The 14,297-nt window shown below is 58.4% G+C and overlaps 2 protein-coding genes across 2 annotated transcripts in view; one reads left to right on the forward strand and one right to left on the reverse strand.

Moving 5' to 3' along the window:
* The window catches only part of PLEKHG2 (pleckstrin homology domain containing, family G (with RhoGef domain) member 2), a 10,755-nt gene extending 5,765 nt beyond the window's left edge, over nt 1–4,990 (forward strand). The window contains exons 8-17 of the mRNA XM_012730496.1: nt 344–436; nt 518–604; nt 972–1,005; nt 1,092–1,193; nt 1,304–1,348; nt 1,417–1,455; nt 1,606–1,622; nt 1,823–2,002; nt 2,101–3,004; nt 3,080–4,990. Of these exons, the coding sequence (XP_012585950.1) occupies nt 344–436; nt 518–604; nt 972–1,005; nt 1,092–1,193; nt 1,304–1,348; nt 1,417–1,455; nt 1,606–1,622; nt 1,823–2,002; nt 2,101–3,004; nt 3,080–4,584 (3,006 nt within the window). The 3' untranslated portion in view covers nt 4,585–4,990. The remainder of the gene's footprint in view (nt 1–343; nt 437–517; nt 605–971; nt 1,006–1,091; nt 1,194–1,303; nt 1,349–1,416; nt 1,456–1,605; nt 1,623–1,822; nt 2,003–2,100; nt 3,005–3,079) is intronic.
* Nucleotides 4,991–8,221: 3,231 nt separating this feature from the next.
* RPS16 (ribosomal protein S16) lies at nt 8,222–10,401 on the reverse strand. Its single transcript, XM_004690620.2, has 5 exons — nt 10,278–10,401; nt 10,058–10,159; nt 8,694–8,790; nt 8,557–8,604; nt 8,222–8,431 (listed from the first exon to the last, which is right to left on the reverse strand). The coding sequence occupies exons 1-5, from the start codon at nt 10,323–10,325 to the stop codon at nt 8,286–8,288; spliced, it is 441 nt and encodes a 146-aa protein (XP_004690677.1). The 5' UTR covers nt 10,326–10,401; the 3' UTR covers nt 8,222–8,285.
* Between the last annotated feature and the right edge of the window lie 3,896 nt (nt 10,402–14,297).

Here is a 14,297-nt window from a genome sequence, read left to right on the forward strand (position 1 = left end):
CTTTTTAAACATTTATGTATTTACTTATGCAGACAAGAACTGGGGTACAGGCCAGAGGTGCAAGGGATGAGAGGATTCATCAGACACAGAGTGGGGAGCAGAACAGGCAGATCGGCTGAAATAAACTGCTGAGGGGAGCAGTGGGGAGACAGGAGGGGTCTGCCGTGCCCTGTGGGTCAGCTCCCTGGCCGGGGATTGAACTTGTGCCGCAGTGGCTGTGATAGTTTCTAACCCACTGTATCAGGGAGGGCCTGGCGAGGAGGGCACCCAGATGGACCTGGGACATAGCTAAGCCTGAGAGCTCTGCTTTCTTCTCTATCCACCCCCAACCCCATTCCTCCAGTGCTGTAACCTGAGTGTGAGTGAGAATCCTCGGGACCCCCTAGGGTTCAAGGTGTCTGATCTGACCATTCCGAAGCACAGGCACCTGCTGCAGGTGAGCACAGGGTGGGGCTGCTGGTCAGGGCCTCCCCCAGACCTCAAACCTGGGTCCAGCTCCAACCTCACCCACCCCCAGGCCAAGAACCAAGAAGAGAAGAGGCTGTGGATTCACTGTCTCCAGCGCCTCTTCTCTGAGAACCACCCTGCCTACTTCCCTGCCAAGGTACAGCTCCTGCCATAGCTGGGGGCCCTGGGAATGCTGGAGGCAACCCCGCACCCCCTCATAGTGCTAGAGAGACCCTAAGTACCACGTCAGACTGGGATACGGTAGACTCTAAACGGAGACTTGGACTCCCTGGCTTTGAATCCCAGTGTTGCCGTGGCCCTGCTTTGTGAATTTTGGCAGGTGACTTAACCTCTCTGGTCTCAGTTTTCTCTTCTGGAGGATTAATAGCACCAATTTCATAGGGTTGTGGTGAGGATTTATCATCATCGGCCATGTAAAGCAACTGCCCATAGCAGCACCCATTTGTGAGACAGTGACTGGGGTGCCGACCAGCCCCCTCAACTCTCACACTCATCTCTTTCAGGCAAAACAAGTTCTCCTTGAAAACAGCCTGCACTGTGAGTTGGGGCCTGGGCTTGGAGGTCTGTGTAGAGGAATTACTTCCATGCAAAATAGCTCCTCAGCACCAAACCCTTCCCTGCAGGTGCTCCTAAAAGTAAGAACGTCCCAGAGCCCCTGACACCCCCACTTGGATCTCCCCGCCCTCGAGATGCTAGGAGTTTCACTCCTGGACGAAGGAACACAGGTAAAGGAGGTGGGACCCCTGCTTCCTCTGGGACTCTGGAGCTGGACACCCCTCCACGGCCCCCAGCCCGGTGTTGGTCTCACAGAGGGGTTCTGCTTTGCCTCCCACAGCGCCGTCTCCGGGACCCCCCTCTCGCCGCAGCCGCAGACAGTCTGGTGAGTGCCGCATCTGGGAGTGAGCCGGGTTCTGGTGGGCCAGGCCCTGACATCTGTGTCCTCCACAGAGCCTGTGAAAGACCCCTTTGTCACGTTTTCCCAAAACTGTAAGTGACCACCCCAGCCCAGCCTTGTTTGTCCATCTTTCCCCCACTGGACGTGCACGGGGGACGGATGGCGGCAACTTGTTCAAGGGGTGAGGGGGGACATTGGCTTCTACATCTCACTCCTCTTTCTCTCTCTCCTCTCATCCCCAGCTAAGCCTAGACTTAAGGTAAGAGAACCTTGGGGCGGCTTGAGCAGATCTGGGCCTCTGTGTCTGAGGGAGGAGAGAGCTTGAGTCCAGCCTCCTGCATCTGAAGCAGAGGGGGCCAGGAAGTGGATTTCTCCTTCGGAGGGAGCTGGGGGCCCAGCCTGGGAGGAGGGGGCAGTGGGGGCTGGCCGGGCCTTCACGTCCACTTTCCTTGCTCATAGCATGCTGGCAGTGAGGGGGAGCTCTACCCCCCCTTAGAACCTCAGTCACCAGTTCCAGCCCCCGGGCCTCCTGAGGACCTGGAGGACCCTGGGCCCCCCATGCTGGAGCCTCCTGGGACGACCTCTATCACTGAAGAAATCCTGGAACTGCTGAGCCAGAGAGGCCTCCGGGACCCAGGGGTGAGCCGAGGTCTCCTTGTGTCCTTGGGGCTCTGGGCTGGCGTGCACAGCGCGGGGTCAGGTGGGCCTCCCCACCGAGACGCTTGGCCTCTCCCCAGTGCTCACTGCAGCCACCCCCTTGCGACATTCCCAAGTTCTCCGGAGACGCCCAGCTGCCAGGCCGCTGCGAAACGCTCGCATTCCAAGCCCTGCCCATCCGGGACTCTTCAGAAGAGGAGGAAGAAGAGAGGGAGGTGGATGAACGGGGGCCTTCTCCGCTCCACGTCCTTGAGGGGCTTGAAGGTTCCAGTGTGGCCGAAATGCCCGACATGCCCGGCCTCCCCACAATTCCTGATGTGCCCAGCCTTCCTGAAATGCCCAGAACTCCGCGCCTGCCCAGCCCCCCTGACATTCCCAGTGGCTTTGAGACACCCCGCCTCCCAGCCGTCGCCAGCGTGCCTGACGCCCCGGGCCTTTGCGCTGCTCCCGCGCTTCCCCGGGGCGCCTGGCTGCAGGGCCCTCCGCAGGGGCCTGCCGAGGCTCTGGCCACCAGGAGAGAACTGTTCCCTGGAAGCAGTTCTGGAAAACTGGGAGCAGCCCCTTCAGGAAGCATGGCGGAGCAGGAGGAGGAGGAAGGGGTATCATTTCCAGATTTCCAGCCCCAGGCTGTCACCCGAGATCAGGGGTTCCCGGAGGAGCTGGAATTCCGTTCTTGCTCAGAAATTCGGAGCGCCTGGCAGGCCCTAGAGCAGGGGCAGCTGGTCCGGCCAGGTTTCCCAGAGCCGCTGCTCATCCTCGAAGATTCTGATCTGGGTGAAGGCAGCAAGGGTGGGCCGGCCGGCGCGCAGCGCTCGGAGAGGGCGGCGTCTCGAGTGCGGGAGTTGGCCCGACTTTACAGCGAGCGGATCCAGCAGATGCAGCGGGCTGAGACCCGGGCGTCCGCCAACGCCCCCCGCCGCCGGCCACGGGCTCTGGCCCAGCCCCAGCTGCCCCCCTGCCAGCCCTGGGAGCAGGCCGAGCCAGGTGAAGTGCAGGCGCGTGGTCGGCAGGGGCGCCCGCGGCGGGCCCGGGGCCTGACGCCCCTTTCTTTGTACACAGCGCCCCCGCCTGCCTTCGGACACGTGCTGGTGTGCGAGCCGGCCTTCCCGCTGACCTGTACGCAGGAATCGGTCTCCCTGGGCCCTGCTGCCCGCGTTCAAGCTGCTACGCCTCTGTCGAAGCCGGCAGACTGCCTGCGTGGCCAGGGGCGATGCGTCTCCAGTTTACCGGAGCCGGACCACCTAGGCCCCCCAATTCCAGCCGCTCCCCCTTTGCCTGAGCAAGGCAGCCTCTGGAACGCCCAGGTTCCAGCCAGCACACCTGCACCCAAGCAGGACGGCCCCCCAGACACCCAGGTTCCAGCTCTCCCTGCTGTGCCTGGTCAAGAAGGCCACCTGCCCGTCCACGCCCCAGCTCCTGGTCCCCTGCCTGAGTGCGGACACGTCCCACTGGCCACCATATCTCCTGAGCAAGGCTCCCCCGTGGACACCCAGGTTCCAGCCACACCAGCGTTGCCCATGCCGGAGAGTGACCCTGCCACCCTGGTTTTAGCCACCACTCCTGTGCCCCAGCAGCACGGCCACCTAGACAGCCAGAGCCCAGCCAGCACCCCACACGAGGAGCTGGAAGGTTCTGGTGATGTTCCGTCCCCTGCCACAGCCTGCAAATCCCCCATGAAGCCTCCTCTTGTGCCTGGAAGCAGCCTGGACCATCTGGGCCCCACCAGCAGCTCACCACTCCTGCAGCCAGATCTCAACACTCAGGCTCTGGGCACCTCACCTCTGCCTGCACGCGGAGGCCACCTGGACCACCAGGTCCCAGCCAGCACGCCTCCGTCCGTACCCCCAGACCTGTCATGCGGGCAGGTTCCAGCTGCAGGGCCTTTGCCCCAGCCGCGAGACCTCACCGACGCCCGGGCTGCGGCGCTCCCACCGCTGCCGGAGGAGAGAGGCCTCCCGGACGCCCAGGCTGTGGCCGCTGCCCCTTTGCTGCCAGAGCAGAGCCTCGCAGACCTCCACGCCGTAGCTGCCACCCCTGCGCCTGAGCAGGGAGGCTCTCAGGATCCCCAGGGCCTGTCTTCCCTCCAGAGTCACACCACCATGGTTGTGTTCAAGCCAGCAGGCCACTCCGTCTCTCAGGCTCCCAGGTCAGAGTGTTCAGACTTGACGCCACCTCACAGTCCCCCGCTCCCCACTCGGCAGCTCCTGGGCCCCAATGCTGCTGCCCTGTCAAGGTACCTGGCAGCCTCATATATCAGCCAGAGCCTGGCAAGGCGGCAAGGGGCTGGCGGAGATGCACCCCCAGCCTCCCGCGGCCCCTGGTCCTCTTCTGCCCCCACGTCACGGGCACCTTCACCGCCACCCCAACCCCAGCCCCCTCCACCCCCGGCCAGGCGGCTCAGCTATGCCACCACAGTCAACATCCAGGTAGGGGGCGGGGGGCGCCTACGGCCAGCCAAGGCCCAGGTCCGGCTGAACCACCCTGCTCTCTTGGCCCCCACCCAGGAATCTGCGGGCCTTCGCCGGGCCCAGGGGGCACCTGATGCTCCCCCGTTCCACATGTGAACCAGCATGTCAGGCTTGAAAAGCAAGGACTGTAACCAGGTGCCACAGACCCTCAGGACTTCACCCAGAGGTCCAGACACCGAACGCAGTTCTAAAAATTGCTGCAACTTTGCAACTCCCAGGATCTGCTTTGGTAAAGGACCCTTATTCCTTAAATGCCACGGGATGGGCCCGGGGTATCATTAATATTAATAACGAGAAGTTGTGTGTCATTTCCCACCGTGGGTGGGGGATGGAAGACGAATGGGAAGGTCTGGCAGCTCAAATCAGTGGTGCTGAAAATTTGGGGGGACTCTCAGTTTTAAGAAGTGTGCTGGACAGGCCCAGTATAATTTGGTATGTGATTTCAGAGGATTTATAATGCCTGATGCCTAACCAGAAAAGGTAACAAGTTTTGTTTCAACAAGTAGAACCTTAGGCATTCATTCCTTTAGCTGTATGTCCAGTGTACCTGTCCCTCCGGGTCCAGTTAGCCCAGCTGCCCAGCCACCTGTCCGTCCAGCTGTGTCCCCATCACTCATCCCCCATGCCTGTGTTTAACCACCTCAAGCCCGTCCTCGCCCACCCCCTTTCTGCTCTGCCAGAGTCCCCTCCTCCACACACCGTTACCCTACCTGTCCATCTTCTCCCTCCAGCCCTCCATCCACCTGTTTCCATCTCTGCCTGTTCATGAGTCACCACCATCTTTGCCAGACCGTCTCCCCATTCACCCACCCAGAGTTCTGGTGGATGTTCAGCCCACCCCCACCCCCGTCCCGTCCTCAGTTTTTTCTGGATCTTGACACTACGGAACAGTTCCAGATCCAGGGCAGATCAGGTCTGGGACTAGGGCAAAGTCCTGCTAGCCACTCCCCACCCCCGCGAATTTTCCAAGTCTTGTGTCCACCCACACAGATCCCTCTGTTGCCTCACCAGTTTGGGGCCTGTTCAGTGTGTATCTGCACTCCTCCTCCCACCCCCCCAAAAAAGAATTCAGGTTGTGGAGACAGAAGGCCTTTATGTTAGGATCCTTCTGCCCCCTCCTGGCCGTGGCTTCACCCCCTGAGAAATAGAACTCAGCTAGTATCCCCGTAATAAGCTGCTTTCATCAAAAACCCCGTGCTTTTAGTGCATTGTTTTATTTAATCTTCCCTAGAATTGTCTGAGGCACCAGTGTCATGGCTGAACTCAACGCCTGAATTTTCTAGTTACCTGGTGTGTTACCTCCTTGAGCCTGGGTCTTGTCATCTGTAAAGTGAGAACTGTACCTGCCTCCTGGGACCGGGAAGATTCAGTGAGTAGGAACCTCTCACTGTCACAAGTGTTTGAACCTCTGACTCACGGGGGCGTTGCTAAAATCACAGGGCCCAGTTTCTGAATCAGTCTATTGAAAGTCTCCAGGGCAGGAGCCTAGGAATCTGGAGTTTGAACAGCTGGCCAACAACAGCAAGAGGCCGAGATTTATTGGGCACCAAGTGCATACCACAGGCGTTAGTCACTGTGTGAACTCAATTCCGAGTCCTCACAGCATCCCTAAAAGGCAAGTGAACGTGGTTTTCATTACTGAGGAAACTGAGGCAGAGTCAGGCTGAGGGACTTGCCTAGGTTCTGCTAGAAGGGCCAGTGCTGGGCCTGGACTTGTTTCTCAAGGAAACTAGTTTCTCACAGAAACCAGAGTTCTCTTGGTCAGTTGCCTGTCTTGTGCCGGGTCCATACTGGGGGTACAGCAGAGAACACCCCTGCAGGTGAGGCTGGCAGCCTGGTGCTCTCAGGGCTCTAGGGAGCCGCTCGTGAGCAGAGTAAGGCAGCCTAGCTCTGGGTGCTGAGTGGTTCTGCTGTGCCCTGCACCAGTCCCGGGCTGAGCGGGCCTCCCGGCCTGCACCGTTGCAGCCTCCCCTCCTCCACCCCCAGCTGCACATTCCCAGCTGAAGGAAAGTTCCCAGCCTGGCCTGGGCTTCCAGCAGCGCGCCGGAATTCCCGGTATTCGAGGAGGCGGCAGGGAGGGAGGAGGGGGCTGTCTGCTGCAAGGCCTGGGGCGGGGGAGGCCAGCCCCTCCGCCTCCCCAGATGCATCCCAGCTGTGCGTCTGGGAGGGCCGCCAGCAGCACAACAAGGGGGTCTTTGGGCCTGTGGAAAAGCTGCGGGCACGAGGCCAGCCTCGGCCTCCTCCAGGTTCTTGCCCCTGAATTCCCAGCCCACTTCCTACCACAGCCCCCAGCGCAGCCTTCCTGGAACCTTCGCGCTGATGCCAGTGTCAGTTGTCAGCCTGGTCCTTAGAACAGCGAGGAGGACAGGCTCCAACAGGGTGAAGAGGCTGCCGTATGCTCTGGGGCACTGCCACCCTCTGGGAGGCAGAGATTAATGCCCTCTAAGCCCAGTTCACACCGCTTCAGCGTAAAACAAGTGAGCTGGTTTATTCTGCCTGTCACCTGTGACACCCCCTGCTGCCCGCCTCACGGGGTCTGGCCTGCCCCTACCCAGTGCTCCAGCAACCCCGCTCCCACCCGAAGCAGCACTTGCTGCCCTGCACACAGGGCTGTTGCAGAAACGTCCTCAACCGTGCCAGCGTCCTCGCCTGGCGGCCCAGCTCAGGAGCCACTGTGCCTGGAGTGGAGTGGACTGCACTAGCAGTCTGGCTAGTGCAGAGCTTTATAGGGGAGCGTCAACTCCAAGTTCCTTTAAAAAATTTATGCATACAACTGGGAGTGTAGGCCAGAAGTGGGGGTGATGGTGAGAGGATTCATGAGACAAGAGCAGAGCAGGCAGATCTACTTAAATCCACTGCTGGGGGCAGCAGTGGGGAGACAGGAAAGGTCTGCTGTACATGTGAGCCACTCCCTGGCCAATCTTGTGCTCCCAGCAGGTGGTGATAACAGCCACTGACTTAACTCCTGTGCCACCAGGGAGGCCCAATTCCAGTCCCTTCCATAAAGCAAACTGAGACGCTTCTCTCAATTGATGGTCAAAGGTGGTTACCCCACGAGGGTAGACAGTCAAGGTGCCCAGGCTGGCCACAAAGCCCAGTATGGTGGCAGCTGCCTCCCACTCATGAAAGCGTACAGCTTCCCATGCAGAATGGGGAAAACAAAAGCCAACATAACCCACAGGCCTGCTAGGAGTCCCCACCAGCGATCTGGTTGGGGGAGACACGCCACCTCCACTGTCCATTGTGGCTGAGTCCACTGCACTCTCCTCACTTACGGGCGCGACAGGTAAGCAGGTTTGACTCAAGTCCCCAAGGTGTCCACTGTCAGGAGGCCTTTCCCAGCGGTTGCCATCTTTAGGGATGAGACCATTGGGAGCTCCCACCCTGCGGGGTTCCCACCCCCGCCCTCATCACCCGCACTACAGACCACTTCCTGATCAGGTTTGGCCCTTAGTCATGCTCAGAGCCCACCCAAGTGTTCATGGTGACTGACGTCACACGAGCCCCTATTCCTCATGTCGTCAGAACAGCAAAGGGATGGACAGGCGAAGGTCAAGCCGCGTAGCACCCCAGCCCCGCTGTGGCTGCACAGGAGACTACCACTGGGGGCAAGCCCGCCTGCTCTGCCTGCCCACACGAAGCCCGTGGTGGCAGCTTTCGGACAGGCCAAGCCCTGCAACGGCAGCACGTTCCTTTCAGTCAGATACTCCGCTCCCACAGACCACAGCAGCCCTTGAAACCTTAAAATCCAACAACCACTGTTTATTATAAAGAGGGACCCAAGCCCCACGACAGGCTTATCGGTAGGATTTCTGGTAGCGAGCACGGGCTCCAGGGCCTCCGAACTTCTTGGATTCACAGCGACGGGGATCAGCCACCAGTAGAGTCCGGTCATACTGGATGAGGATGTCTTTGATCTCCTTCTTAGAGGCCTCGTCTACATCTGGGGACGAGAGAGGAGATTCAGATAACCCGGCAGCAGTACCCTTCCGCCTGGGGGCTCAGTGCCATGGGCCCTCTACTTGCCCACTGCCCTGTCCCGGGGGGAGGGGGGAGCCACCGACTCACATTTCTGGTAATAGGCCACCAGGGCTTTGGAGATGGACTGGCGAATGGCTAGAAACAAAAAGTGTCTTGTTAACACGGTGAAGGCCAGTCAGGACCTCGCGCTCAGCCGCCTCCCACCCTTGTGCCCAGCGACTCACCGTAAATCTGGGCCACGTGACCACCACCCTTCACACGGACACGGATGTCCACGCCAGCAAATCGCTCCTTGCCCAGGAGCAGAACAGGTTCCAGCAGCTAGAGAACGAGGGCACAGCAGGACTTTAGGTCACACTGTCATTAAATCTGAGCACCCTTCGTGAGCTCCCAAGGGGCAGCAGCCCCCACTGCAGGTCCCCACCCCACCAGGGAGGGCTGAGAGGCTGCAGAGGCCTTGTCCTGTGGTGCACATCCGTGGGCCTCAGATCCCCGTCTCTGAAGACAGAGCGCTGGCTGCTACGCCTGACAGCGACAGAAATCCTTGTGCCTCGGTAAGAAATCCTGGGGCTACCTCGGGTGCACTTAGGCACCTACCTCCTCCCTGGGCCTTCCCATCAGTTTCAGAAAAGGTAACTACAGCCTGTGCCAACCTGTTCCTTGGCCAACAGGAGGGGTTTTTGCAGGGGCTCCCTCTACCTGGACATGTTTCGCTGTCTCTTACAGAAAGGAATCCTCAGCTCACAGCTCTTTCTCCCAGAAGCCTGCCCACCCACCCGGTTTGTATCAGAAGGCTTTTCTAGGTCTCAGCTAACCGGCCTGCCTCTGGAATACTTGGTATTGGGTCCAGTGCATCCCCCCCACTACACTGGATGCCCCGAGGGCAGCGTTAGATGCCCCAGTGCTAAACACAGGCTGCAAATACAAAGGGCGCTCAGACACTGATACCACGTATCATAAAGGAGGTGCAGTCTCTCGCTAGCCCAGGAGCTTAGACGGAAAATATTACCTTAGCTTCGCTACAGCTTTTAAAGTAGAAATCCCTTTTTACAGATGACCAGCCCAAAGCAGAGAAATGAAGCTACTTGCTTCCAGTGACACACCTAGAACCAGAATCCAAACTCTGGTCTTTCCGTTCTGAGCCAAAGAAACTGAAGCCCTAGCTAAGGGGAGTCCCCCCTCCCGGCTAAAGGTACCAGATTCTACAACCTTCACTGAGCCCCAAGAGCTTTAGCACGATGTCCCGAGTAGTCAACACTGACACCGGTCCTCGGGGAGCGTTCCTGCGGAAGTGGACAGGAAGCCGTGGCATGGTCCCCCAACCCTTAGCTTTGGCAAAAACTCAGGCTGCGTCAACACCTAAAACCGCCCTCGCCATCCAGTCCCCAGCTGGCCGTTTCCAATATCCTAGTTCTCCAAACACCCACGTTTCCATCTTTCGTCTCGACATTTTCCAGCATCTTCTAAGACCACCCCCCCAAACGCCCTTTTCTTCACCACCCGAGACTCAGTTTCTAGAATTCACGAGCTCCGGGAACGCCCCCACTCCATGCTTATTCCAGAACTCTCCCATCCCCAGGCCCAGCACCTTGTACTGCAGCGTGCGCGGCTCGATCATCTCCAAGGGCCGCCCGTTCACCTTGATGAGGCCGTTGCCCCGTTTGCAGTGCGCCACGGCTGTGGCCGTCTTCTGTGGAAACCGAGAGGGAGACAGCGGGGCCACGTGAGCGCCGGTTCCCAGATCGCCCCCAGATTCCTGCCCATCGGCCTCCCCCAGACCCCGGCCTCCCGGCGGGCGCCCAGCTCACCTTGCGTCCGAAAACCTGCACGGACTGCAGGGGCCCCTTGGACGGCATGGCTGCGGATCCAGACAAGAGCTCCTCACCGCGCGGCGCCGCCACCGGAAAAGGAAAGCGCGGGGCCAACACAGCCGTTTTCCAGGGACTGCGCAGGCGCTTTGGGCCCGGCGTCGCGAGCGGAGCGTGCTTTACGGCCCTCGCGGTAGTCGAGGGGCGGGACTTCGCTTTCGGGGGAGGGGCGTTTCCCGGAAGTGATGAGCAGGGCGGGGCGTGTCCTCGGAGCCGGAGGGGCACGGCCGCGGGCCGCCTCGTCCCCGGCTCCGGCCAGTCCCCGCTGCACTTATTTGCGTTCTAGTCTCGAATTATTATCTCCTTCCGCCCCCTCACCCGGCAACATGGACACTTACCCTCCCCAAAGGGGGTGTTTTACCCCCTTCCTCCGCACTAGACGCCCTGTCCCCAGAATCCACTAGAACCTTCCGTAGGGAGCCCCCAAGAGAAATGAGGCCGGATTCCCAGGTTCGGGGCTCAGAAGCTCGCTCCCGGGCGCCCACTCTGAAGAGTCTGCTTCTCCCCAGAATTTCCTCTTGCTAGGGTTCTCGTAGAGAACCACCCCAACCCCCTCTTCTGAGCCTCCCCAGAGTCGTCTTGCCCCTGGTCTCCTCCTACCCTCTGGCTTCCTCTCTGGGAGGGGCCCCAGCATCTTCCTCTCTGCTTACCAGCTAACCCGGGAGTTGCACGCCCCTTCCTCATCCCCTTCCAGAACCACCCCCCTACCATCCCCTGTCACGAAAATGTTCCTTTCAGCGTCCCTTCACACCTTTCTTTACCAAAGACTTCTCTCCAGAGCCTGCTCTCAGCACCTGCCTCCCCCGGAGCTTGCTTCCTCTGGAACCCCACACGCCTTAACGACTCTCCCTTCCAGAACGCCCTTCTTCAGGGTCCCTACCTAAGGTGTCTCTCTAGATCCCTCAAATCACCCTTCTTTCTAGGCTTCTCCTCATCTCAACCTCCCCACCCATCCCATCTTAGGAACCTTACAACTGGGCTGTCCCTGTTTCCCCTCTTCCCCCTCATCTTGCTGCCTTCTAGCCAGAGGCTACAGTTGCCTCAGTTTCTCTGACAGCACTGGGTCTGAGGTCAAAGGTCCAAAGGTGGCTGGAGAGTGGAGACGCAGTGGAGATTGGCCAGTGGGTCTGGGGCCAGAAGGAGGATCCTCTGCCCAGAGTCCAGCTTCCAAAGGGGAGAGAGGGAGCAGAGGTTGGTCAGTTGGGACACATCGCAAGAGCGTGAGACAGGCACTCATGGAAGCACGGAGGAGAAAGGAGGGACCAACAGAAGAGGAGGAGAAATAAGAGACACCAGGTCAGTCAGAGACGGACTCAGAACACAAAAGCGGCATAGAGCCCCAAATCAGAGAAAGGCAGGTACAGGCAGGGACCAGGACTCCAAGACGCTTGAGGTAGAAGACCCCCAAGCAGGCACAGATCAGGCCGCACACAGGTACTGTCCAGGAGGAAGCACCTGGACAGAGGTTCTCATGCACCCTACTCTGCGGTCTCTGGGCCGCCCTCATAAACCTGGGGGATGGGGGCTAGAGGAGGGGTTAGTGATAGGGCACCGCTGACCTAGGCCTTCCCTTCCCCTGGGTGGCCATCTTTCCTGCCTCTGCAAGTACACTGTAGGTTGAGTGGAGCTGGACAGGAGACAGTTCCCCTCACCCACTCTCGTCTTCCAACTTGCTCCCTCTCTCTGTACCTCTGTCTCCCAGGACTCCAGGCTGGGCTCAGAGAACACCTGGGAGTGGACCATCCTCTTACTGGTGTGGCCCCTGGGGGGCGCTAGGACTACCCTGGTGCCAGAAGACGCCTTTGCCTTTCTACTTCCTCCTTGCCATCATGAAGATGCTGGTGAGGCGTGGGGAGGGGACGCCTGCAGGTTGGGGCAGGCTGAGTGAGGGGTTGAGACTGTGAGTGGGAGGCATGTTGGAGGAAGGGTCAAGGCTCTTTCTCCAAGAGTTGATTCTCTTCTTTACTCCAAAACCTAGGGAAACAAAAATGATGGCATTCTCTATGCCCCAGATGACCTAGTAGGAAGTTTAGGGCACACTCTCTCAGTAGGGGGAAGCTGGGGTCTGACTGTCCAGTGCTGACCCAGCCCCCAGCCTCAGACACCTAGAATAGAATAGATAGAATAGTAACAACAAAGGGTGCAGCTGCTAGTGACCATCGCGGCAAACAGCGCGCCAGGTGCTTTAGGTATATTACTTTTTTTTTTAAGATGTATTTATTTATGCATACAGAACTGGGGTACAGGCCAGAGGTGCAGGAGTGGTGAGAGGATTCACTAGAGACAGAGTGGGGAGCAGAACAGGCCAACTGACGAAGTACACTGCTGAGGGGGGCAGCGGGTGGGCCAGGACAGGTCTGCTGCGCCATGTGGGTCACCTCCTGGGCGGGGATTGAACTCATGCTGAAGTGGCTTTAGCTTCCTAGTGCTGTGCTTTAACCCACTGCGCCACCAGGGAGGGCCAGGTATATTACCTTTATGTACTCTTCACACTGCTCCTTTGAGGCAGACAGGACCACCCAACATGGATGGGAAGGTGGGACTGGGATCCTGACTCTGCAGGTATAGTTTTCACATCCTGAGTGTATTTGTCCAGCAGGTGGCAGTAGAGTATCCCTTCTACCACACGTTGGCCTGAATTGTCCAGCTAAAACATTATTATGGGTAACTGTCAGCCCAGAAGGATCCTTCTGAGCATCATTTAACAGATGAGAAACTGAGGCCCAGAAGTGAAGGGCTAGTCTTAGGCTACAAGTCCAAATTGCAGATGGAGACTTAGGATCAGGCCCTGGGCTAGAGACACCAGGTCACTCTGTCCCCACAAGTGTGACCTGCTGAGACAGTGGTTTGCTTCCCACTGTGGCTGACTGTAATTGGGGTCGAGGAGTCCCCCCATTGTGGGGACTGCTGTCTTCTGGCCTCAGCACCTGCTGTATGCTCTGAGGTCCTGACTGTGGGTTGCTGCCCAGAGCCCCTGTCCACCCTGCAAAGGGTATCCCCAGAATCCTGTTCCTCACTTTCTGGCCAAACTTTTAAAATTACTACAGGGGGCTTGTGCTCAGCACTTGCCTCCAGTGAGACAGTGCAGGCTCCCTGGTAATTAATTCTCCAGGAGTCTAGGTAGAGCGAGGGAAAGAATAGGTCTGTAGCCCCAGTTCTAAACCCTGGGGCTTCCTTTTCTAGCCAGAGGACCTGGGGTCTGAGGAGCCAGGGGCAGAGAGAGTCTGAGCTACAGGGGCCGGGGGCAAGGGAGTGGGTGGGGACCTTGCTCTGTTCCCCAAGATTCTTCCTCTGTTATGTGTTGCTTAATGAGGGTTTAGGGAACCACAGTCTGAAAATACCATGGCGGTCCCACTAGATTATACCACCCAGCCCAGGTGTGGTAGGCTGAACCACCTAGGTCTGTGCCATTATACTCTTTGACATTCGTGCAGTGATGAAATTGCCCACAGACATATTTTTCAGAACAAAACCCTGTCATTAAGTGCTGCATGACTGTTCAGCCACTCCTCTTCCAGGTAGGGGCATCACATGGGGGCCTCTAATGTTGCCCCACTTCTTGATGTGGAGAATCTTGTGGCTCTCAGCCCTGACTGCACCTCGAGAACTTTCAGGTCATTCTGATGGCCAGGCCCCAACCCAGGGAGTTTGATAACTGGCCTCTAGTGGCTTCCGAACATCTGTGTTTTTTTCCAAATCTTTATTAAGGTATAATTTACATGCAGGCGAAGGTACCCATTTTAAGTATAGATTTCAATGCCATTCAGACAACTACACCACCATGCCTCCGTCACCCCAAAGCATTTCCTCATTCCCCTTCCCAATGCCCACTGCCACCCCTAGACACCCACTGATGTGCTTCCTGTCTGCACAGATTATCTTCCTGCAGCATTTCGTATGAATGCAACCTGACTGCATATATCCAAGTGTCTGGCTTCTCTCACTCAACATGATGTGTTT

This window comes from Condylura cristata, unplaced genomic scaffold (assembly GCF_000260355.1).
Source record: "Condylura cristata isolate star-nosed mole 26May11 unplaced genomic scaffold, ConCri1.0 scaffold00028, whole genome shotgun sequence".
Classification (NCBI taxonomy): Eukaryota; Metazoa; Chordata; class Mammalia; order Eulipotyphla; family Talpidae; genus Condylura; species Condylura cristata.

Excerpts from the sequence above, each read along its gene's own strand:
- RPS16 (XM_004690620.2), bottom strand. The coding sequence starts at position 10,325 with ATGCCGTCCAAGGGGCCCCTGCAGTCCGTGCAGGTTTTCGGACGCAAG. Across the intron at positions 10,160-10,277 it reads TGCAGGTTTTCGGACGCAAG|AAGACGGCCACAGCCGTGGC; the intron begins GTGAGCTGGGCG and ends CGGTTTCCACAG. Across the intron at positions 8,605-8,693 it reads TCACGTGGCCCAGATTTACG|CCATTCGCCAGTCCATCTCC; the intron begins GTGAGTCGCTGG and ends TTTTGTTTCTAG.